General features: G+C 37.1%; 4 protein-coding genes across 7 annotated transcripts; 3 read left to right on the top strand and 1 right to left on the bottom strand.

The window, feature by feature from the left end:
* The first annotated feature begins 601 nt into the window (after positions 1 to 601).
* Positions 602 to 4,251, top strand: LOC121941686 (C-type lectin domain family 17, member A-like). The gene is made up of 6 exons (XM_042484515.1): positions 602 to 749; positions 1,263 to 1,358; positions 1,459 to 1,686; positions 2,448 to 2,590; positions 2,758 to 2,858; positions 3,231 to 4,251. Exons 1-6 carry the CDS (start codon positions 602 to 604, stop codon positions 3,379 to 3,381), a joined length of 867 nt encoding a protein of 288 aa, XP_042340449.1. The 3' UTR covers positions 3,382 to 4,251.
* Positions 4,252 to 6,169: 1,918 nt separating this feature from the next.
* LOC121941944 (hepatic lectin-like) lies at positions 6,170 to 11,626 on the top strand. 4 transcript variants are annotated; one of them, XM_042484975.1, is made up of 9 exons: positions 6,170 to 6,339; positions 6,617 to 6,706; positions 8,179 to 8,232; positions 8,321 to 8,386; positions 9,618 to 9,671; positions 10,422 to 10,475; positions 10,684 to 10,823; positions 10,947 to 11,049; positions 11,250 to 11,626. In XM_042484975.1, exons 1-8 carry the CDS (start codon positions 6,213 to 6,215, stop codon positions 11,040 to 11,042), a joined length of 681 nt encoding a protein of 226 aa, XP_042340909.1. In that variant the 5' UTR covers positions 6,170 to 6,212; the 3' UTR covers positions 11,043 to 11,049; positions 11,250 to 11,626. The 4 variants fall into 4 exon arrangements, with proteins under 4 accessions (XP_042340909.1, XP_042340910.1, XP_042340912.1 ...); XM_042484976.1 differs by lacking the exon at positions 8,321 to 8,386; XM_042484978.1 differs by lacking the exons at positions 8,179 to 8,232; positions 8,321 to 8,386.
* Positions 11,627 to 13,609: 1,983 nt separating this feature from the next.
* LOC121941943 (CD209 antigen-like protein E) lies at positions 13,610 to 18,718 on the top strand. The gene is made up of 6 exons (XM_042484974.1): positions 13,610 to 13,821; positions 15,275 to 15,385; positions 15,460 to 15,594; positions 17,927 to 18,051; positions 18,218 to 18,318; positions 18,437 to 18,718. The coding sequence occupies exons 1-6, from the start codon at positions 13,686 to 13,688 to the stop codon at positions 18,591 to 18,593; spliced, it is 765 nt and encodes a 254-aa protein (XP_042340908.1). The 5' UTR covers positions 13,610 to 13,685; the 3' UTR covers positions 18,594 to 18,718.
* A 1,938-nt stretch (positions 18,719 to 20,656) lies between these two features.
* LOC121941685 (asialoglycoprotein receptor 2-like) lies at positions 20,657 to 23,374 on the bottom strand. Its single transcript, XM_042484514.1, has 5 exons — positions 23,293 to 23,374; positions 22,702 to 22,788; positions 22,237 to 22,479; positions 21,197 to 21,360; positions 20,657 to 20,725 (listed from the first exon to the last, which is right to left on the bottom strand). The coding sequence occupies exons 1-5, from the start codon at positions 23,372 to 23,374 to the stop codon at positions 20,657 to 20,659; spliced, it is 645 nt and encodes a 214-aa protein (XP_042340448.1).
* Between the last annotated feature and the right edge of the window lie 1,250 nt (positions 23,375 to 24,624).

Raw genomic sequence — 24,624 nt, 5'->3', positions numbered from 1 at the left:
AGATATCAGTCATAGAGATGTCTGCTTGCTCTCCAATATCATGGGACAAGATGATACTCAGCTTGTGGAGCTTAAAGTGCCAAAACAAATACATTTGAAAATCTCAACAGCAAGGATACTTGGACATTTCGGCAGAGGTCAAGGTCAAGTCCCCAGTGTTCTCAAATCCTAGAAATGCCCCTGTGTACATCTGACCTGTGCGCAGCTGCCGGTACTGGCACCTGCTCCTGTCATTTTGCAAGAGTGGTCCCCGGGCAAAGCAAGTTGAGTATCTCTTATCTAGACTGAGGGATGAACTGTCCCTTTAAAATTTTAGAGCTATTGCAACACACCTCTTAACCAAATGAAAAGCACTGTCATGCAGCGGCAAAGTGGTAAGAGGTGAAAGTGGTCACTTAAAATAAATCATCCCTCCAGCCCTTAGTTTCCTGTTGAGCAGAATCACATGCATGAATATGTTACCATCTGTGTTACTAAGTTTGTCACTTTGCCTGAGAACAGTTCAGAACAACAATTTTGTCATTTCAGAGGCACACGTTCCCGACGTTGGGACATTGAGGGCCAACCTACAGCAATACAGCTGAACATCATGAATCAATCAATGGATGTCTACGTCAACGAAGAAGAGCTATCAGGTTATCCTGGCAAAAGGATAAAAAGGATGAGTTTGGGAAAAAGTTCAGAAAGTATTTATGATAATCCAATGATCCACAGTCTGGAGCCAGACAGAATTGGACCTGCACGCTCAGGTAATGAATGCATGCACACAAGTACTTATGTGTATAGAAATCCTATAATATCATCTTGAATGAACACGCGACACAGGAAAGACTATTTTCTTGAATAAAGGCTAATATCAGGAACAAATAGCGTTGAAGGTCAAAGAGCAAGAGAGTGAAGGGGAAGAGTGGTTTGCAGTCATTGATGGCTTTAGCTTGATAAACTTTAGGATTACATCTAAACATAAAACACCAAGAAGAACAAAATACGGCCACTGCAGAGCCTAAAACAGAAAAATTAAGTTATAGATCCACTTTGACATTTTCAGATCACTTTATTTTAGTTTGCAGACAGGCTAGTGGCTTTGTAAAGCTCAGCACACGGACCTTTTTCACTGCTGACATCTCGATTTTCTGCCAAATTTTCTGCCCCTGGTCACGGCTATCTCTGGCACGGAGGCATAAAAATATGTGGATGTGTTGATTTAATTTGATTTTGTATTGATGAAAAAACACACAACAAATACTGACTTCTACCATCAGTTGCAGGAGATGTGAGAAAGGGTTCCCGCAGAGCTGCTGTTGTGTGTCTGCTGTGTCTTCTCCTCATGATTGGACTCATAACACTGAGTTGCCTTTGTGAGTACTTTGTTAACATCCTGATAAACACAACGCAGGTGATACTGGTTGACAGTGTTTTTTTTATTTTTTTTGTTTGTTGTTTATGTGTCAAACATAGTCTCAAAAGGCAACACTGAGTGGAAAATGAAGATGGCCCAGTTACAGACCAGCTACAAAAATCTGACCAAAGAACAGGACCAGCTACAAACCAGTTACAACAACCTAGTTGAAGAACGAGACCAGTTACAGAGCAGTTATAATTTTCTGAATGAAGCCCAAGTTCAGCTCCATAAAGGAGCTGCAGACATGACCAAAAAGATACAAGATCTTCAGACAAAGCTTCAAGGTAATTACATTTTTTAATACTAGTTGACCTTACTTAATCATTTTTCCTTATTTAATAATTTTTCTTCAAGCAACTCAACCATCAACAGTTTGTCAGAGATTCGAGTGTGTTAAGCGGAGGCTAATGCAGCATTGTGCTGCTAACCTCAGGCAGAGATAAGGAGTTTGCCAAAAAGGTCTGTTAAACTCACTTCTTTCTAACTTTACACTAACAGATTTTTTTCATTTTCCAATGCAGTCTCAAGCCCAGATGACACTAACTAAAGTGGTGTCACCAATCATCAAGTTGTGCACAGCTCCCTCTGGAGCCACAAAAAGGCTTTGCACAACTTTTTTCACACATGCAGTCGTACTCCCTGATACCTGTAAACAGATGTTAATGTTTAAAATTGGTTACCCTTTAAAGACAGAAAAAAATCCAGTCACAGAACTTAAAATTCAGTGGCTTGTGTCACTATGGTTGAAAGCCAAACATTACAATGTTGAGAATAAAATCGACAATTTTCTTAATTATAATCCAGCAACTCTGGCGTTGCATGTTGCATTCAACACTGAAGCATTTTGAATTTTCTCCGATTCACGCCCCTGACCGTCCTCTTCTTCATGGCAGTGGTGGCTGTCGCTCATTGATTTTGTAGTGTTAGTGCAGAACCTTACCAACCTGTATCTACAATGCCGATAGCCACTACTAGCAGCTAATGTTCACATTTCAATCCACTTCAGCTGAGATATTGTGTGTGTCCCCTCCCCAATTTGAAACAGAGCATTATCCTCAACATGGATGGACATATTTCAGTGGTAGTTTGTATTACATATCCTCTACTGAGAAAACCTGGGAAGAAAGCAGACTTGACTGTCAGCAGAGAGGTGCAGACCTGGTGATTATCAACAGCAAAGAAGAACAGGTGTGTATGTGTCTGTGTGTGTTTGTGAATCTGTGTAAAGGGTGTACTGAAAGAAAGAGTAAAAAAACTGGGTGATTGCAATGTTGCAGAAGTGGAGGACAGACTGAAACTGTTTGTATTACATTTACCGTCTTAAATGTTGACGACTTTTTCTCTCTGCCATCAAGGACTTCGTGAGACGTTTTCAAAAGCTCCTGTGGATTGGACTCACTGATAGAGAGACAGAGGGGACATGGAAATGGGTGGACGGCACTCTGTTGACAACAAGGTTCACTTCACTTTACTTTTATACCACTAGGGTGCACTGTGGTGAGCCATTTTTAACTGTGGCTGCTCACTCTTTTCAGCTCTCCATATTCATGGTAGTTTGATAAAAGCAGTTGAATGTGTGTTGTTGTGTTGTTTACCCACAAACCTCTTTGAATATAACAATAACAGTTTGAGGAAAAGATAATACATCTGAAATTTGACTACTTAGTTTCACCGATACTCACTGACAGGGACATATCACCAAATTACACACCTGACTATATCTTTGACTTTTAGTATAGATTAATAAATCACTCTGTAACTGTCTGTCAAAGGCTTCTTGGTATGTGTTCTTAAAAATTAAAGTTAATTTTTTGTTTTGACATTACAGCTACTGGGCCCCTCGTGAGCCAAATGGTCACATATTTCACAGACATGAAGACTGTGCTGAAATACAGAATTATAAGGCGGAAAAAAGCTGGAACGATATCTCGTGTTATGGTAAAAAATTCTGGATCTGTGAGAAGACATTGCCTCCATAAACCACAAGACCACTATATAAAACAAACAAACAAAAAAATTGCATTTCCCTGTTTCAACTAAAATTGCTCAGATTGAACTAATGTTATGGCTCACTTTTAATTAAATTATGCCAACAGATAATCATTTTTTCATTTTTTAAAAGATATTTTGATTTTATTTTCGATTGTAGAAATATGGGTATATATTAGCTGGGTATAATCTACTGATTAAAAGAAAGTAAAAATGATTTATATCTACATCAGTTATTTATATTTTAAGTTGCTGTTTTGCCACTATGTGTTTGCTTTTTTCAAAACTGCTTGTTCAAGAAAGTGTTTATAATGAACATATCAACAGTTGTCCCGTCCTGTGTCCATAAATTTGACAATAAATTCCCTCAACAGACCTCCTACTACATAATTGTTTAACCCTTTAACACTGGATTGAGAGTAGTTTTCTCGTGCTGTGTTCAGACGCCTTTCACTAAGATTTAAACCTCTGAAATCTGAGAAAATTGGTTGGATTTCTTTTAAAAACATGGGGAAAACATAAGGAGCAATTTGATCTAAAATTCCCTGCAATCAATAAACAAACAAATCAATAAATGAATGAATGAATAAATAAAAAATAACATAAAATTGTAAAAGGTGACAAAATGATGTAAAATTTAGCTGGAATTAATTATTAGATAGAAGGTCCACTATCACTGTTTTGTGCCTCCTATATCACACTGCAACCAGATCTTCTCTTTTCGTTAGTTTAATTTATGCAGTGAGCCCAAATTTGGTCAGGATCAGTCTTTGTTTACGTTTCAGTGGAAATACTTAGTTAACAGAGTGTCAGCGCAACAAGAGGTGAGTAATTTACATGGAAATAGTCATGTTGGGGGTGACGTATTCCTTATATAGCAAGATGAGGCATTGGCATGCGATGGGTCAATGTGTACGATGTGACTTACAGTTATTAGTCATCTAGTCTCCCAAAAACTGTCGATTTTTTTTTTTTTACTAACAAACTGTGGACAATGTGTTTTATGGATCCAGAGTAACGGGGAATTGTTAGAACATGTTTGATACTTTTTTCAAAGTTTTAAGCACCACAAACAAAATTAGTATTGAGTGGAAACGGAAATCTCAGAGACTGATATCTCTGAACTTCGACAAATAAAACCAGAACTATTTGATACTATACACTATTAGATACTGGCAACGGTAGGTGAGAAATTAGGCATTTGGGTGAACTGGCATTTTAATAAAATACCTGGGTTGTATTTCATGCACTCTTTAGATGAAATATTGGTAAAATATAAACTTTTGCTTGTATAGTTGCGGCATCATTGTTTGTTTATTCTAATTGCATCATGAGTTGTCATAGCTCATCACTTTCGTAAACCACTTGTGTGAAATGCTGTATCCGGCCACACTGAGGGTGTTTGCACAACATATCCGAGTGTTGTGAAATGCACAAAGACGCATCAGATGATAATGTGGCCGAGTGTGTATGTGTTTTCTATACTTCACATGAGCCTCTTTAACCTAAACCTAACCATCCATGACTTTGGTGCCTAATCCCAATCATCGCGACTGTCCACGCTGTTGTGTGAACAAAGGGACCGTGCCACTTTGTCCCACCATGTGCATTTGTTGACATCACTGTAGCAGCATCCTGGAGAATAAACGGCACAGGAAGATCAGTGACTGAGCGTCACCATATGATGAGTTCGTAATGAGAACAAGTTGGTTTTTACTTTTGGTCCCTTTTTAGCCCTCCAAACACACTCAGAATGATGAGTTAGCATTTTTTGTGCATATGTGAACACTAAAAAAACAACCCAGAACACCAAACCACACTTGAACCTTCTATGGAGGTGATCTGAGCGCTAATCTGTAAAATGCTACAGCTGTTAATCATTTTTAAATTTTGTACATGCTGGAAGTTTCAGTTTTAATGCAGGATGTAATGCCCTTTAAGGTGGGGACAAATGTTCAGACCTGCACCTTGTTCATGATTTTGTTATTATAACCATAAAACCTCCCAAAGTGTTTTTGTCACTAATCACAAGTTTCCCACTGAGCAATTTAACATTTAAAGACATTTAATAAATGTCTATAATTTGTTATTATTATACATCTATTTGCTCTCAGATAATTTTTTTTCTTTAGATGATTAGATTTATTTGTCTTTAGAAGTTTAGATTTATTTTTCTTCAGATGTTTAGATTTTGGTTATTCAAATTTGAAAGGTGAAAGTTAAGTAGACTTTAGTCTAAACCTAGATGAAAGGATAAACAGAGTCTGTAAAAATGACAAGAAAATAAAACATTCATAATGTAAACGCAGGGGTATGAAGTACTTTTGTTAAATATTTACAGGTTTGTATGTATTAATTATTATCTTAAAATATGGACAAAAATTTGGCTATATGTAGCCAATAAATCCTGGTCTACAACAGGGCTAAAGCTTGGAGACGATGTTTAAATGAGGTCAATTGTTCAGTGGTTTTGATGCCATAACCATGACTTTTTTTCCAAACTTGAATATACTGCAGTTGCCAATCTGCAATGTTGTTCATTTTTAATGTTAAACTGCTGCTACAAAGTTTGAGGCACATCATTGTCCTTCAGGAGCGTTGTGATCTGCCACACTGCAAGTAATCAAGAACATAGTAAAATGGGGAAATGGTCAAAGCCTCCAGTACATATAAGTTGTAAGAGCTCATGGGGGATGTCACTAACAAATGAGGAGGAGCAAAAGTTTTTTTCAAAGAAGAAGAGAGGAAAATAAGAAAAAGAGAAGCAGATCACTGATAGTTCATATCTTGAGAAATGTCAGCACCATCCAGTACATAAAATATGGTGAGGTGTGTCGATGAACCTCAGATCACATTAGAACTTGAAGACCGATCTGATTTTTCAGCCAGAAGTGCTGCCTTTGAAAGCTGTTCTGGTAAAAACACTGAAATGACTGCTGCAGGGACTGGTAAGAGAATTCCTACAGTCCAACAATTATTTTAATGTTCAGTTTGAAGTATAAAAGCCACATTTAAAGCTATAAAAACTTCAGTGTTTTCTGGCAAAATAAACTATAAAACTTTTTAATGCCTAAGATATACTTGGAAATTTAATTTTAAAAACATATTAAAAAGGCTAAAGAAAAACAAGAATCATAGTTTATAAAAATGTGCAAACATTTATTTTATAAATTAAAAAAAATACATGGAAATATGTTATACACTTTTTGTAATTTCCGCACACAGGGAGGAAACTGTACAGAGTGGTTGCTGTGAGCTTTGGACTGCTGTGTTTACTACAAGCTGTGCTCAACATTTCCCTGCGTCTGACTCTCTGTAAGTTGTTTTGAATTGTGTTTGTATTTTCACTCTGTGTTTTCCCACACTTCCACTGAAATTCAACATTGGAATTTTATAAGACCACCGGATGAATGATTAGAATTACAAGCTGCTGGTATGATGACCACTCACTTTCAAAAAGTGTTTGTCCTGAATATTTCTTTTTATCATTTTATCATGGCTACATGCTGGCTATAGCTTTGGCCAGGGGAATTATGCTTTTGGGTTGTCCGTCCATCCACCCCATTCTGTTTTATACAAAATCTCAAGAACATTATGAGGGAATTTCTTTTAATTTTACACAGACGTTCACTATAGTGATTAGATATTTGTGTTCAAGGTCTATGTAACCTTACAAAACATGTTTTTGGCCATAACTCAAGAAATCATGCTAACACAAATGTCTCAAAGAATAAAGTGATGATTTGATGACATTTTATATATAAAAAAAAACAAAGGTCAACTTCACCGTTACATCATAATGTTCTTCAAAAAACACTTTTTTCTGGTCGTTTCTCAATGTCATAACTCAGGTACAGAAGGGAAGAAATTTGGTCAGACTGAACAGGTGACACTAATCTTGGGTTTGCACCTTAAAATAGTGGTGATTGTATAGATCTAATGTGCTACTGGTGGAAAAAGTTTTAGAATTTGTAGCTTCTTTGCAGCAACGTCCATATTTAAAACATAGTCAACTGTCCTGGCATATGCGTCTGACATATGCGACTAACAGAGATGTAAACTGTAACTACAACCTGGCTGATATGCAGAGGCATTAAACTGTGAGACAGTTATTCTAGATATTATGTATATCACCTCATGATTCATAATATGCCTCCACGGTTGTATTCTCAGTCCCATGAATGCTTTCTTTCCAATTCGGCAACTTTCAGATACATTGTGGTTTTTAATCAGTTTTGGTCATCCTGTCTGGTTTGGCATTGCATGAATGTGTTTTAGCTGGTTTGTAAGTGTATGTGAGAAAGGTTTTGTGTCCACAAACACAAATTTAATGCAACAGGCAAATTAAAGTCTTTTTTTTTTTTTTTTTTTTTTTTTTTTAAATAATTTTATATTTAGGTTTTTAGATATATACAAAATACAAAAACAACACACAATAAAAAGAAAAGAGAATGAGACACAGAGTCCCTACCCCCAACCCGAACAAAAGGCCAGTATGTACAGAATATAATACATTATACATCATATATTGTACATGCATACTTAGATAGACAGTGCAGGTATTACCCAATGCTAATGCCACAAAAAATCCAGCAAAGGCAAATTAAAGTCTTTTTAACTGAATTGTCTCTTTTGTTATGGGCATTCTGGCATTTTGGTACAACTGTGAGTTGTCTTTACCCAAAACCTAAAATGGCCACTTGCTTGATATGAGTGTAAATTCAGCTATCTTTCCCCCTTTTTTAAATTTTTCACAATTGTCATATTGCGTCTTTATGTTCTTCCAGACAAAAACCTGTCTGATGAGAGAGATGAGCTGAAGAGAAACCTGATACAGATGTGTGAGTATTAGGATGAAGAAATGCCAATAAATAATTAGGCCTTAGATTGGCTTTGGAGTGTGTAATAATGGGCGATGCTGTAGGTCAGCTTTGGACTTTGGACTGCTGTGTTTACTACAAGCTGTGCTCAACATTTCCCTGCGTCTGACTCTCTGTAAGTTGTTTTGAATTGTGTTTGTATTTTCACTCTGTGTTTTCCCACACTTCCACTGAAATTCAACATTGGAATTTTATAAGACCACCGGATGAATGATTAGAATTACAAGCTGCTGGTATGATGACCACTCACTTTCAAAAAGTGTTGTCCTGAATATTTCTTTTTATCATTTTATCATGGCTACATGCTGGCTATAGCTTTGGCCAGGGGAATTATGCTTTTGGGTTGTCCGTCCATCCACCCCATTCTGTTTTATACAAAATCTCAAGAACATTATGAGGGAATTTCTTTTAATTTTACACAGACGTTCACTATAGTGATTAGATATTTGTGTTCAAGGTCTATGTAACCTTACAAAACATGTTTTTGGCCATAACTCAAGAAATCATGCTAACAATGACAAAATGTCACACAAATGTCTCAAAGAATAAAGTGATGATTTGATGACATTTTATATAAAAAAAAAAAACAAAGGTCAACTTCACCGTTACATCATAATGTTCTTCAAAAAACACTTTTTTCTGGTCGTTTCTCAATGTCATAACTCAGGTACAGAAGGGAAGAAATTTGGTCAGATACTGAACAGGTGACACTAATCTTGGGTTTGCACCTTAAAACAGTGGTGATTGTATAGATCTAATGTGCTACTGGTGGAAAAAGTTTTAGAATTTGTAGCTTCTTTGCAGCAACGTCCATATTTAAAACATAGTCAACTGTCCTGGCATATGCGTCTGACATATGCGACTAACAGAGATGTAAACTGTAACTACAACCTGGCTGATATGCAGAGGCATTAAACTGTGAGACAGTTATTCTAGATATTATGTATATCACCTCATGATTCATAATATGCCTCCACGGTTGTATTCTCAGTCCCATGAATGCTTTCTTTCCAATTCTGCAACTTTCAGATACATTGTGGTTTTTAATCAGTTTTGGTCATCCTGTCTGGTTTGGCGTTGCATGAATGTGTTTTAGCTGGTTTGTAAGTGTATGTGAGAAAGGTTTTGTGTCCACAAACACAAATTTAATGCAACAGGCAAATTAAAGTCTTTTTAACTGAATTGTCTCTTTTGTTATGGGCATTCTGGCATTTTGGTACAACTGTGAGTTGTCTTTACCCAAAACCTAAAATGGCAACTTGCTTGATATGAGTGTAAATTCAGCTATCTTTCCCCCTTTTTTAAATTTTTCACAATTGTCATATTGCGTCTTTATGTTCTTCCAGACAAAAACCTGTCTGATGAGAGAGATGAGCTGAAGAGAAACCTGATACAGATGTGTGAGTATTAGGATGAAGAAATGCCAATAAATAATTAGGCCTTAGATTGGCTTTGGAGTGTGTAATAATGGGCGATGCTGTAGGTCAGCTTTGGACTTTGGACTGCTGTGTTTACTACAAGCTGTGCTCAACATTTCCCTGCGTCTGACTCTCTCTGTAAGTTGTTTTAAATTGTGTTTGTATTTTCACTCTGTGTTTTTCCCACACTTCCACTGAAATTCAACATTGGAATTTTATAAGACCACCGGATGAATGATTAGAATTACAAGCTGCTGGTATGATGACCACTCACTTTCAAAAAGTGTTGTCCTGAATATTTCTTTTTATCATTTTATCATGGTTACATGCTGGCTATAGCTTTGGATAGGGGAATTATGCTTTTGGGTTGTCCGTCCATCCATCCCATTCTGTTTTATACAAAATCTCAAGAACAGTTCAAGAACAGTTTTTAATCAGTTTTGGTCATCCTGTCTGGTTTGGCGTTGCATGAATGTGTTTTAGCTGGTTTGTAAGTGTATGTGAGAAAGGTTTTGTGTCCACAAACACAAATTTAATGCAACAGGCAAATTAAAGTCTTTTTAACTGAATTGTCTCTTTTGTTATGGGCATTCTGGCATTTTGGTACAACTGTGAGTTGTCTTTACCCAAAACCTAAAATGGCAACTTGCTTGATATGAGTGTAAATTCAGCTATCTTTCCCCCTTTTTTAATTTTTCACAATTGTCATATTATGTCTTTATGTTCTTCCAGACAAAAACCTGTCTGATGAGAGAGATGAGCTGAAGAGAAACCTGATACAGATGTGTGAGTATTAGGATGAAGAAATGCCAATAAATAATAAGGCCTTAGATTGGCTTTGGAGTGTGTAATAATGGGCGATGCTGTAGGTCACTGCAGTTCAAAGTAAAGTGCCGAAAGTTTTTCATCTCATGCTCTATTCAGTCACATTAATCACGTTTGTTTGTTTGTTTTGTTTGTTTGTGTCTTTCTTTTTTCAAAAAATCGGCAACAGATCACGATTCCCAAGACTGGGTGTATTTCAGGGGTAGTGTCTATTACATTTCCTCAAACATGAAAAACTGGAAAGAAAGCAGAGAATACTGTCAGCAGAGAGGTGCAGACCTGATCATTATCAACAGCTTAGCAGAACAGGTGCGTATGTATGTGTGAGTGAGTATGAATCTGTGAAAGAGTGAAGAGCAGTTAATGTGAGGTCACTGAGGTTGAGGAGAGACTTAATATGTTTCATTCCTATTGATTATTGTTTTTTTCAAGGAATTTACTAGAAATTTCCAACATCAACTGTGGATTGGACTGACTGACAGAGAGACAGAGGGGACATGGAAATGGGTGGATGGGTCTCTCCGCTGAACACAAGGTTTACACACCACTTCTATCTGCATTGCTGTCAATAAAATACTGTTTCTAAAAAAATATCTACTGTATAAATCTTGAATTGCTATTGTTTAAAATGTAAGAATTTGATATACAGCAACACATATTACATGCTACTGTGTGTCAAATGCTTATTGATGTGTGTTATTTGTTGAAGGCTTATATTTTGCTTTGGGGTTTCAGTTACTGGACCTCACATGAGCCAAATGGGAGTCCAGACAGAGATGAAGACTGCGCAGAGGTTAAGGACCATATCTACCGAAACAGCTGGAATGATGAAGCTTGTGACCTTCAAAAACACTGGATCTGTGAGATGATGCTGCCACAATAACTCAGCTCAGCACAGTTGAAATCCATTGCAAGTGCAAAGCAGCGCGCTGTTCATGTAGCACAGTGTGAAATGAGGAAGCAGAGGTCGGGGCTGAGGAAGACTTGTCTGACTCTCATGTTTGTGACTGGAGTCACGTCCCATTGCTGACCGATGATGTTGTAATGTAATGTTCACTTTTTTAAAAACTGTAATCACAATCTCTTAATTTATATTTCTCAGTTTTTTATGTTTTTGTGATTGATGAACTGCTTTCAGATCCTTTTATTTCAGTTATGCCAACAAAGGATCATTGTTTTGTGTCTTAGAGATGTTTTAATTTTTTCTTCTGCTGGTTCCTTTCAACATCAGTTACTCAGAATTTGATTCACTGCCTGATGAATATGTCAATAAATGTCAAAAAATGTTTTGTGGTTCTCTTCTTTACTTTGCTCAAGACAGTGCTGAATATGATAAAATCCACAATTGTTTCATGTCCAACAATTTCATAATCAGCTTGCTAGAATTTGTTCAGTAAGGACATTTAAGGTAATTTCCTTAAAAAAAAAACAACAAAAAAACAAAACAACACATTTTCAGGCATTTTTTCCAATACTTTCTACTAATTTCTTACTATTTTTTGGCTGATTTCTTCTTCCCTTTCTGTTTGCCTTCTTTGCATGTTTTTGAAAGAAATCAAGTCAATTTGCTCAGGTTTCAGTGGTTTAAAGGGAACATAATGACTGACATTTCATGTATAAAAAAGATCTATAAAATAGGTTGGCTGAGGAAAGCTACTTCACATGTGTAGGTTTCAAAAACAGGTGCTCACTGGATCCAATGACAAATTTGACCGAAAAAAGGAGGGAGAAGTAAGTAAGTCATAGCCAAAACAATATACCAAGGCACACTGTTTTGCAAAAGTTAGAAAAGTAATTTAGTGTCTCTTTGTAGTTGTTTGGCCCTAATTTGTATTTATTTTGTGACTCTTGGCAGGCCTTTTGCATCGCTGTCTGGTCTTCTTGTGTCTCTTCCTGATTAGTTCATTTTAATTTCAGTGACATTTTGCAGGTGAAGACTTAGGGCGCCCTGACACTTTGGGGCCCTGGGCCTGTGCCCAGTAGACCTGTTAGTAATCCATCCATAATCTTGTCTGATGCTGAAATCATTGTCCAAGCAGCGGTATATGACAAGTTGGGAATGAGAACGAGCTGTTTGAATGGTTATGTCTTCAGTATGATCTCGAGTGCACAGCTGACAAAATGTGTAGTTTGTTTGCTTGATGTTATAGAAGTGCATGTTTAAGGGCTCCAGTGTGGACAGAGAGGCACTTTCTTGCTGTTAGGATACAGTGTTCAGTCTACATATATATCCAGAGGGAAATATTTTCACTGGGCAATATGCCTGGAGATATTTAAATATGGCAGACTCCAACATATTTTGCTGGTCAAAAGCTAAATAACAGAACACCTGAGCAGAGCAGCGCTGATGATAAATCTGCTTGCAGGTGAAAGAGACTCGAGCCAAAAAATATTAAACTGAAATAGACCGACGTTATAAGAACATAAAGGGTGTTAACACTGAATAATGTATTTATTGAACTGACCCTGTTTTCTTGTCTTTATAACCTCTGATTGAACTGTATGTCATCATCCACAGACACTGGCAGTTACTGGATGCTGTTGCAATACTTATTTAAAACAGTCTGTACACAACAAGTGCACTCTGGGTATTTTGTATGACTATGGTATTTGTGAGGATGTAGTGTGTGAAAATGGTGTTGTGTATTGTACATTGCAGGCTCCAGTGGAAAGTAGTGGAACTTGAGACAGTTCCTAATAATAAATTGTGTATGTAATAAAACCTAATTTGGACTTACTTAAATCAAGTGATGTGTTGTGTTTAAAATGAAACTCATAACTCTGAATATAGAATTATGACAATTATAAAGTTTTATCCCTTGCCTTTTTTTCTAGACATTTCTTTTTACCCAGCTTTAAAAAAAAAATCAAAATCAATTAATTTCTTCCAATTTGTGAAACTTTTCTCACCAAATATTGCTTTTGTGCCCATAAATGGAAAGCACATCTATGCATCTACAAGATAAAGAATCAGCAGGCATTCGGTGTAATCCCATCAGCCCTTGGTTTCCTGTTAAGTCACATGTGTGATGAGCGTACTGCTGTGTCAAAGACACCCTCTGCAGTGACACAGTTCAGAAAGATCATTGATCATTTCAGAAGCACACTCTCCTAACTCTGGACTCTTTAGGCACCTCAGCACCAAACTGACCATCGTTACAGCTGAACATCATGGCTCAACAGGATGTCTATGTTAATGTAGACAGACCATCACGTAATCCTGGCAAAAAGAAAAGCTTTGGAAAAAGTCTAGAAAACATTTATGAAAATGGAGACGCCCTGGAGTCAAAAAGAACTGGACCTGCAGGTAATGAACAACGTGCAAGGAGGTACACTTACTGTAAGATGATTTTGATTTCAGTTTTTAAATCCTTTTGTTTTTTGTTTTGAAACAATTTGTGTGAAGGAGAACAAAAGTGTTTTTGATTATAATATTAATGTTCTCATTAGACAAAACCTGTATTTGGCTTCATTGCAGTTTAGATGGATGGATGGACTTGATAAATGGACTTGCACTTGTACAGTGTCTTTCTAGTCTTCTCATCACTCAAAGCACTTTTACACTACTTGTTAAATTCACACAGACACACACAGACTCACACACACACACGCTCAAACACAAGTGGCTGACCATACAAGTTGCCACCTGCTGTTCAATAACCATTCACACACACTCACACATCGAACAGCCACCAGGAGTGATTTGGGGTTCAGTATCTTGCCAGTGATACTTTGACATGGGGCCTGATCCAGACAGCGATCGAACTGCCAATGTTACATTCAGTGAATGACCCACTCTAACTCCTGAATTTTGTAAGAGAGCCACTCATCTGTTAGATTCTGCCTCTGGGAGATTTCAGGGATCATGCAATGTTTATTAATATGCCAATGATACACGTTTACATTTCAAAATCACCTGATGGTAGTTGTGCCCTACCCACAATCACTGTCCCATCATGAAGTCGTAAAGAGGTTTTAAATCTGATCTTCACTTCTACAATACTCGACACAATTAACAGTTGTATTTGAGTTGTATTGCATTTGCCTTGGCTGCTTTTACTGTGACGGTGAGGAACAAACGGGAGCCTTGCACACTGACGTTCAGTCAGTCTGTGAACGCAACACCTTTTCTTTGCTATGACTTCTGTTGAGTCTTTGACTCATTTAACACCAATCCTTGGATATTTATCCAAAAATATATCATTTTGGTGGCAGGGATTTAGCAACTGATGACTTCCTTTACTTTTGAGACATCTTGTTTTTAGTGAGATACACTGTTGCAAAGCTTGCTTAACTTGTTACTTGTGGCTAATGTTCAGAATTGTAACGGGGCTTAAAAGGATGTGCTGTGTTGCAATATTCTCATCTGGGAACCACAAAAAAAACTTTTGACTGCATACCCACAAGCTTCTTGTTTTCTCACGGTAACACTGGCCATTCACATTCCATCACTCACTTTGCAAGACCACTGACAAAGATGAAAAGCACATCTGACAATGAACCCATGACTTTGGTCAGTGGAGGAAGAAGGTTCAAACACTATGTGACCATCTGACAAGCGGTCCTGATGAAGAATACTGTACCTTTAAGACATGAGGAGTTACAGTGTTTAATGTCTTTGTGACTCTTAAGGTTGGGAACATCTTGTCTGAGGAGCTGTTGAAGTTCAGTTTAAAAAAACAACCTTACAAGTTATCTTTTTAGCTTGATATTTACATGCAAGTCAATTCAGACCGACATGCTTCCTTTGTTTGTGTTAGGTGCTGCAGATCGCAAAAGAGTGAAGAAGGGTTCCTGCAGAGGTGCTGCTGTGTGTCTGGGTCTGCTGTGTCTTCTCCTCCTGACTGGATTCATAACTCTGCTTCTCCTGTGTGAGTGCTTTGTTAGCTTGCCTTTAATAAAACGCCAAGTAGTTGCTGGTGGTTAACAGTGTTTGTTGTTTTAGACACCACAGGCAACTCTGAGTGGGTCAAGTTGCAGACCAGCTACAAAAATTTGTCTGAAGAGAGAGACTGGTGGCAGAGAAGATTTGAAGACATGGCCAAAGACAGAAATGCTGTACAGACAAATCTCCCAACAGGTAACTAGTTCTCACATCTTGTGAGTCAAAGTTGGACTTCAAAATTATATCTTACCAGAAAATCTCTTTGCAGCAGATTCCACTTTTCTGCTCACATTTTATGATGAGTCTTTTTCTAAACTTATTGTGTAAGTAATTACAATTTACAACTAATTTTAATGTCATGTAATGCTTGTATGTGTTCACATACTGCTGCCACTGGGTGGGCATGAGGCAGTCAGTGTGGGAAATGGGCCTCCACAGGGGTTAATATGGCTCAGACCACCATCCTATTGATATTATACAGTATCACTTCATTCAGTTTTTGGCAGTATGAGAACTTGTGCTATGCTCAGACTTATGTAGTAGATTAAATTGGAAAAAATATTTAACAGATTTCTATGAAATTTGTTAAAGATGTTATAGGTCTCTCTGTCCCAAGCGAATGAACTCATCTACTTTAGCGGCAGAACGTCATTGGTTGACACAGAAGGTCACTGACCGACTGTCACCGTGTGCCGAGTTCGAAAGAGGCATTTTCAGGCTCTTTGTGGTTATTAAGCTCAGTTCAGGCCATCAATGAAAATTAATTGTAATTATTATATGATGTTATTTGTTGGTCATGGCAGCTGCTTCTGTGCTGTTAAAAGAGAAACACTATGTCCAAAAAAAAAAGTTGGGCCAACTCAAAATTTCAAGGCAACAAACTAGCAGAAGTTAGGGAATTAAACTCAACCTTTTAAGTTTTGCTTTTGAGTTTGCTCAACTTTGAATTCTAACTTCTGTTAACTCAAATCTAAGTTTATATTACATTTAAAAACAACAAAAAAAATAATTACAGATTCTGGGTCTAGATTCAAAACATTAATTTATTTTCACAATCTAACAAAACTCTTAGACGCAACTGACAAGGCTTCTTAGATCCAAATTTTTCACCGTCAACATGAGCAAATGTTTTATGTATCAGAAGATTACCCACTGGAATGTGCCAACAATTTAAACATTTACATTTTATCATAAGGCATACTGTTGCAGGATACATTTTAGGGAACATTCAGGCACGATTAAGCATTGGAGATGGGTAGGTAGGGAGACAAAGAAAGAAGAGTTAGAGGTAGATCAATGTTTGTTAGTAATGAGGAGTTGATAGAGTGAAATTAACATGGTGTTGGCTGATTAGGGTTTTAGAGGTCAGACTTTGAGAAAAAGAGAATATTTGAATTAAGCAAAAGGAATAATAAAGTTAACAAAGTTAGAGTGACAGGTTGACTGAGCAGAGAATATGGCAAGAAAAGGGAGATAAGATGGGGGAAAATTGAAAAATGAAAAAAAAAGAGGAGGAGAGAGGCAGCTTGAAGTAAAAGCAGAAGAGAAAGGAGGAGGATTCATCTTAAGCAAGTGACCTCTATAAGGGGCAACAGGAACAGCAACATCATCAGCTAACTCGCTGGATTCAGTGAAGGAGTTAGTCTTTTTTAGATCTGACACTTGCAGACAGATCTGTTTCAAGTTCCATGAAAACCCTCTAAATGGTTTCAAAAGTGTACCTCAGTTCTTTTGGGTAATGGAGGCTCAAAGAGTAGATCAGTCCAAAGAGGTAAGCAAAAGCTGTTGTCAGGTCAGGGAGACACTGAAGGGTGATGTTCTCTTCTAAAAGAATAGTTCAGGACATAGGACACAAAGGTCCTACAGGCTCCTCTTCTCGGTCAGTTGCCTTGTGATGACAGACAGAAAAATATCAAAACATTAATAGAAAATATGGACCCAGCGGCATGGGTTTAAAAGCAATAACAAGTTTGCGTGCAAGAATTAAGACCATGTGGACTAACAGTTGGAAGAAATAAGACGTGCATGCCATCTTTGTTTGGTCCTCGCCCAGACAACCATCACTAGCATCAGCTAGTGGCTAGCATTCGCTAATTAAACTAATGTTATTTGTTTTTAACTGTTGTCAGATACTATAATACATGCCGTATCAACTCGTTTATCACAACGCATAAAAGTTCTGACACAGTTTTAAATTAATTATATAAAGTCAAATACAAAACATAACTGTGTGGTCAGCTCTAATCAGCTGTAGTTCAAGACAGCCTGAGGGTTGGAGTCTAGTTCAAGTGGCAAACGCCAGCTCGGAAAGTTGGCTTTTCTGTATTTCACAACAAAGACTCAAGAGTAAACAGAAATTTTGTTAGTAAACTGAATTGAAAGATGTTAGTTGTAATGACTCTTAAACTAATTTAGTTTGCTAGACTGAGTTACTACTTCTTATGTTAGTAATTTATATTTTTAAGTCTGTACAGCTTCAAATACTTCTTTATGCCAGCAAATGCAAGTTGACTTTTTTTTTTTACAGGGGGGGTTAAGTATGGCACCAGCCATTACTACGTATCTACTGAAAAGAAGACGTGGAAGGAGAGCAGAGAGGCCTGCCAGAGCAAAGGAGCTGACCTGGTGATCATCAACAGTGAGGAGGAACAGGTAAGAGGGAGGGTCCTAACGATGAAAATCACAAATCAAGCTGTGTATTAATCTGAACAAAAAGATGCACACATTGCTGAACCAAGTGATCACTGTCACATGCAATATCAGGGCTCCAGTGGTGTCTGTTCGCTATCATCTCTCATTTATCTTCTTGTTCAAACAGAAGTTCATCATTGAATTCAACAAAATAATTTGGATTGGGCTGACTGACCAAGATGAGGAGGGTGTCTGGAAATGGGTGGATGGGACAACTCTGTCCACAAAGTACATAAACATGAAATAAAGAAAAACATAATAAAGAATAAACCACTTTAAAAAATCAAAAATATAAATAAGTGTGAAATTATGTGGAAAAGTGACTTGCTCAATTATCTTCTCACAGGTACTGGTACTCTCCACAGCCTGACAATGGGGGAACACTTGGATATGCAGAAGACTGTGCTGAGATGTATGTTGAAAGCCATGATCCATTATTAAAATGGAACGATGCCCATTGTTCTCAAAGAAACTACTGGGTCTGTGAGACTTCATCCAATTGACAACCCAAACGTATCATGGAGAGTTGATTCCTAAACTTCTTTAAATAGGAGGGCCCTCTATCAATGTGTGGCAACAAGATGACGATGTAATGTGCTTTACAGCTGTTAATGATTTGATAACAGTTTATATATATATATACACACATTATACATTATATATACATTATACATAATGTACATTATACATTAATCTTACATTTTCTATATTTTTTGTTTACATTTCTTGCTAAATAATGTCACTTAACTTGTTGATTGTTTTATGTTGCCCATATATTTTCATAATAATGAATGTTTATAAGGGCTGAATGTTAAAGTCGGTGGTGTATTTACTGTCTTCAAACTTGGAAACAGTGCACAATTTTTTCTCTGCAGCATATTAGTGTTTGCCACTCCCGCAGTGTTATTATATTATATTATATCATTTAGATATTTTTACTCTGCTGCTTTGACGTGGCTTTACATATATTTGAGCATTTGTAATAAATACCTAGACCTAGGGACTTAACAGCACTTGCTGTGTCTGATCATCTTTTCGTTTGCTTAATCTCTTGCTTTTGTGAAGTTTTTACCTCAGCTGTCCCACCTTCTGCGCCTGTGATCCTGTGTTACAAACAACAACAAATAGAAGGAGTAAGTGGTGCTGACTGAAAAGTATCTATTCTGAGAACACAAATTTCAACTGATATTATCTTTTATTTGTTGTCCTGTGTTCACTACAATGACAAAAATGTTTTAGATTATTCTGTATACACTACATAAGACAATGAGCCTTATAGGTGAATGGGAATTAAAGTAAATTACATTATTCTTACAATCCTAACTGATTGTTGTAACTGAATAAATACCAAATGGAGGTTCCCACTAAAAGTTACTAAAGACAATTATCTAAAACAGCACGTTGGTGAAGATTCTCAGTCATCCAGCGAATGGTAATTCTAGGTGCTAAATCGCAGGCAGATGGACTTGTTTGAGTTTCTTAAAGACATTTCACTTCTCATCCAGTATGCCTCTTCATTTCTGAGCAGTTAAGAGCTGAAGAAGCCTCTTGAATGGGATGAAATCTCTTGAAGAAACTCATGAATTACCAAACAACAATGCGTTAATGAGATTTAGCTCAAAATACAAAATATCTCCAAGCAATAAAAAGTAGCCTATCCCACAAAGTAAACTATGATAGGCTCCAAAAGTATCACCACCTTGCAAAATTAGCAGTTTTTTCAACATACATCAAATTCACAGTTACCTTTTACTCTAGACTAAATTATTTTTCCATATTACAGTTGACACAATCAATTTTTATTCAGAAGGGTTTCAAATATGAACTTTTTAGTTCTGCTGCATGCAAAAGCAATTTAAGTCATTTAGACCTGCACACAAACACATAGCACTATTTTCTTAAGCAGCGGTGTAGGCTAATTTATTGCAGCTCTGGGATCATCTCTCTCTCAGCCTCTCTTTCGATCTCTCTCTCTCTCTCTCTCTGTCTCTTTGGATCAACCACAGGCACATTATGTACTTGTGGACATGGATCTCTCTCACACAGCCAGCGCCGCAGCTTTTGACAAGGGGCGTCATTCCAGTTGGCGTAGACTGGGTTGAGGTGATACATTTCCACACAGTCCTCTACCTTGGTGGGACTGCGATCTGGCTGGCCAGCCTGCCAAAATCTAAATGAGAATACAGGGATGATGGTCACAGAGATGCAATTTAAATGTTCACAAAAAATAACTGAACTGGCAGCAGTTTGTGTGTCAGTGTGACAGCGGCCTTTGTATCCATTAAACCAGGTCGCTCAGAGTAATGTTAATTTATGGATGGACTAGCATTTGTGTAGCACCTTTCTAGTCTTCTGATCACTTAAAACACTTTTATGGTACTTTGGTACTATGGGACGTTCGTCCTTTGACACACACATTCTCACACCGGTAGCTGTGGTTACCATACAAGATGGCACTTTCTTCTTGGTTAAGCAGTTCCCATGTACTTAGCAAGTTGGGGTTCAGTCTCTTGCTCAAGAATACTTTTGCATGCAAACTGGATAAGCCAGGTATCGAATTGCTGATCTACATGACCCGCTCTACCTCCTGATCAAACAGCCACTCTTCTGATTGGTAGTTGACCTGCTCCACCTCCTGCAGGTCCAATTAGTTGCAGAGAGTTGCTAACGAATGCTGCTCCCTTATACGTCCCTAACACTAATGTGAGATTCACTCAATTATCAAGATTTGGACCTGGATCAATCAATAACCCTATTAAATATGCATATATATATAAATATCAATAAATATATATATATAGTACTTCAACAGCATTTATTACTGTGATAACAAGGTTTAACTTCTTATTAGAGTCACTCTGCTGAGCAAAGTTTTTCTAAAGGTGCCTCACGTTTTGGTCAGTGCAGATCCATCCACCCATTTCCAGCCATTGGTGGACCCAGTTTTGTCACTCAGACCGATCCAGAACAAGAGATCAGGATCCCCATCCATACGGTACAAGGCTCTCTATTGATTCAGACCATAGAAAATGTAACTATGACTTCAACATCAAGAAAGGCATACACACATGTAATCAGACCCAGACACATATTTACTGAACCGAACCTGCTCCTGTTCGTTGTTGATCACCACCAGGTCTGCATCTGTACTCTGACAGTATTTCCTGCTGTCCTCCCAAGTCTTCCTTTCAGTGGAGAGGAAGTAACATCTGGAGTTAATCTCAGTCCAGTCTGTAGGACACTGCTGAGTGGATGCACAACGACTCGTCTCTGGAGGATGAGATTAACAAATGACTTGTCACAAATTATACTGTGAGGTGTTTAAAAAAGAGCTGTAAGTACAAATACAGCTCCAAATTTGACAATTAATTTAAAGACAATAAATCTAAATATTTATTATGTATTTGTGACCATAAAACAGAAACTGTTTAAATTGTAGCTGCATTTCAGAATATAACAAGCCTATTTAACTAGAACTGTACAGTGGGCTTGGGTGGTATCATGGTCATTATGGTATACCAGGGTATTTTGAAATGCAGACAGAATGATTTTCAGTACTTTTTGTCACAACCTGGCTCTTTGGACGGACAAAAGAGGGAGATGCATGGGTAAGATAAACCAATCAAATGATTTCTTGACTAAAAGTAATTAAAAAAAATAATCCAAACATACAGCACAAACAGGTTGGAGAAATCTGGGAGGTCCGTACTGTATGGACAGGATGAGTGAGCAACAAATGATACAGATGCTCCTCTCTGCTTTAAATTAACTGGATGTAGTGCACACTTATATAGTCATATAAAATACACTTTGGTGAAATTTCAGGAAGATATGAAAAAGACAGTGATCAATTACAGAGACATATTCACAGGGCTGCTTCTGCTGCCTATTTAGGTGCCCTAAACATATTTGCGTTATTGTGCATAAATCGGCCTTAACTGGGACATTTTTTGCCATATGTATTATTACATAGTTGATGCTTTTGATCTTTCCCAGGAGCAACATTAGTTTCTTTGTAACCACAAGAAGTGCTGGGTAGTCAGCCGGAGACTTCACCATGACCTAACTGACAAAATAGACTGAAAGAGGAGGAAATGAGAATGTTGTGAAGTTAAGGCCAGGAAACATAGCCTGATTTGTTCTCACCCCCAAGCCTCTCTCTCAGCCTGTCCCTCTCCTCCTCCACATTTCTTATCCTGATGGTGAGTTCATTGTTTCTGTTTTGAAGCTCGTTTCTTGTAGCGGTTAAGGCGCTGACTTTGTCTTCTAATCCTTCGCAGTGATCAGGCCTCTTTCCCTCACAATTCTTTTGCATCGTCTTTACGTTGTTCTGGTCACAAAAATGAGTTGTATTGCAGTCCGAGAGGGTTGAGTTCTTGCTTGAGCAGTCTTAAAGTAAAAAAAGTTAAATTTATAGTGCAGTATGTTTAAATGAATTAAGATAAAGAAAAAAAATCTTGAGATTTACTTTGACACATTATGAGAAAAAAAAAAGTTTCACTACAACATGCCAAATAACATCAGAATGTGTGTATTTGCAAAATTGTGGTGTTGTATATTCAACTATTTTAGCAAGCTTTAAGTTACACAATGCTAAGCCACTAAATTCACCTGAAAGACGTAGGGAAACATTGAGAATGACTTGTACGATGCACAGCACGCCAAAGCTGAGGAAAAGCAGCTGACAGAGTCTTCTGTCTGCAAAATAAACAGTATGTATTTTATTGTGACATATTCTAGGCTAAATGAAGACAAGTTAGCAAGAAAAAAGAAAGTGACTACCACTGTTAACATGCTAATGGCTTGGATAGCTACATTTTCTTATAACTTGGGGCTCATTTTTGAAGCTTCAACAATCGTTTCTGTCAGTTATTACTTCCAGATTAGTTGTTCACATCACTACAATGATGTTGAACCAGTTAACAATTTCAAACGTTTACCAGCTATGGTTGTCAATAATAATACCACAACATAACTGACATTATATTATGTTATTATATCAGTAACAAATATAATAATCTTAAGCCAAACCGTCATGGGTTCAAAAAAAAATCTTAACCACATGCTTGTATTGCTTAAACCTTAGGAAATAAACCTTAACTAATTTTTAGGATATTTGATAGAGGACACTTGATAGAGGACAAGTATATCAGCCTGTGTTGTTTAACAGTATTTAGATAATACAATTATGCCTGTAATTACCTCTTTGATTTGCGTCCCCATTGCGTTTCTGCTTGCGTCTCGGTCGTTCGTTAGCATATTCAGCTACCTCCATTTGCTGCATCGTTCTGATTGCCTTAATATTTGGTGTGAAGTCAAGTTCAGAGTCATCTGATCAGTAAACTGTGTGTTCCGTATTTTTTTTGTGTGAGCTAATATACCCATTACTACAGTGAACAGATTTAAAATAGGTCAGATAGAGGAAGAAACAGTTAGATGGAAACAGAATATATGAGGCCCTAAAACCCATTTCACTTGAATGTGTGAAAGAATACACTATTTATAGTTTCATGAATCAAACCTTTGATACATGGCATTTCTTCTTCTTCCTTTTACCTTTGTAGTTACACTCTAAGATAAAGTACAATTTGTCAAAACTGCCTTAAAAGTCATTCAGGCACCCATGAGAAAAGTATGAAAGGAAAGCAGAGGAAGGTTCAAAAGAAATTTGAGCAGACCTCTTTGTTACTATTGTGCACATTTTTCTGTTTGAGCCAGAAGAATGGTGGATCGAAATTACAGTACAGGCAGTTATTGTTATGCAATATTAGTATAATTTATTTTTTATCCATTTTGGCATTCAAATAATTTTAAATAGAATGTTGTAAATATGAAATAAAGCAGGCATGAGCCAGAGTATAAGAATATGGCTGAGAAAGCAAATGGCTCAATGGTATACATAGTGTTAAGTTGTGTCGACATGTAACACATTACACTTCCACATTTGTGTATCACCAAATAAACTGTGATATATCTCAACAGGCACACATGCCTCACAGGAAACTGGTGCAGAAGTATGTTGTGTGCTTTTTTTTTTTCAAACTTACTGCAATATTTAAAAACAACAAAACTACAGAGGAATGCTTGTGTCCATAAAATAGCTACAATGTAAATTTTAACTAATAAACTTGAGCACAAAGAGCAATTGAAATTAAGCACATCATAGCCTATTAATACACCATAGATTAACATTTTTTCGGTCACTGTGTAGACTAAAAAAAAACCTTTTCTCTGAAACTGGACAAGAATCTAACAGTGTTTGTCCACCTACATTTAAATGAAACTATCATCTGCATAACTGTGAAACTGCTGTTGGCATTATAAGTCCCTGTACCCAGAGTAAATACTATCTACACCAGACTAAACATAGTGGGCATATGATGCTCTCGTGGTTTCTTGTGCTTTACATTCATTATGACTTCACTTCCTATAACAATGAGTTAGCCATATGTCTAAACCTGAAAGTTAGTTCTGAGAAATGTCACTTCTTCTTTCTTCCAAACTGTGAGTCTTAGTTATAGTTTATGACCATGT

This window comes from Plectropomus leopardus, chromosome 4 (assembly GCF_008729295.1).
Source record: "Plectropomus leopardus isolate mb chromosome 4, YSFRI_Pleo_2.0, whole genome shotgun sequence".
Taxonomy (NCBI): Eukaryota; Metazoa; Chordata; class Actinopteri; order Perciformes; family Serranidae; genus Plectropomus; species Plectropomus leopardus.
The sequence above is the reverse complement of the archived record's forward strand: the minus strand, read 5'-3'. Positions and strand labels throughout refer to the sequence as shown.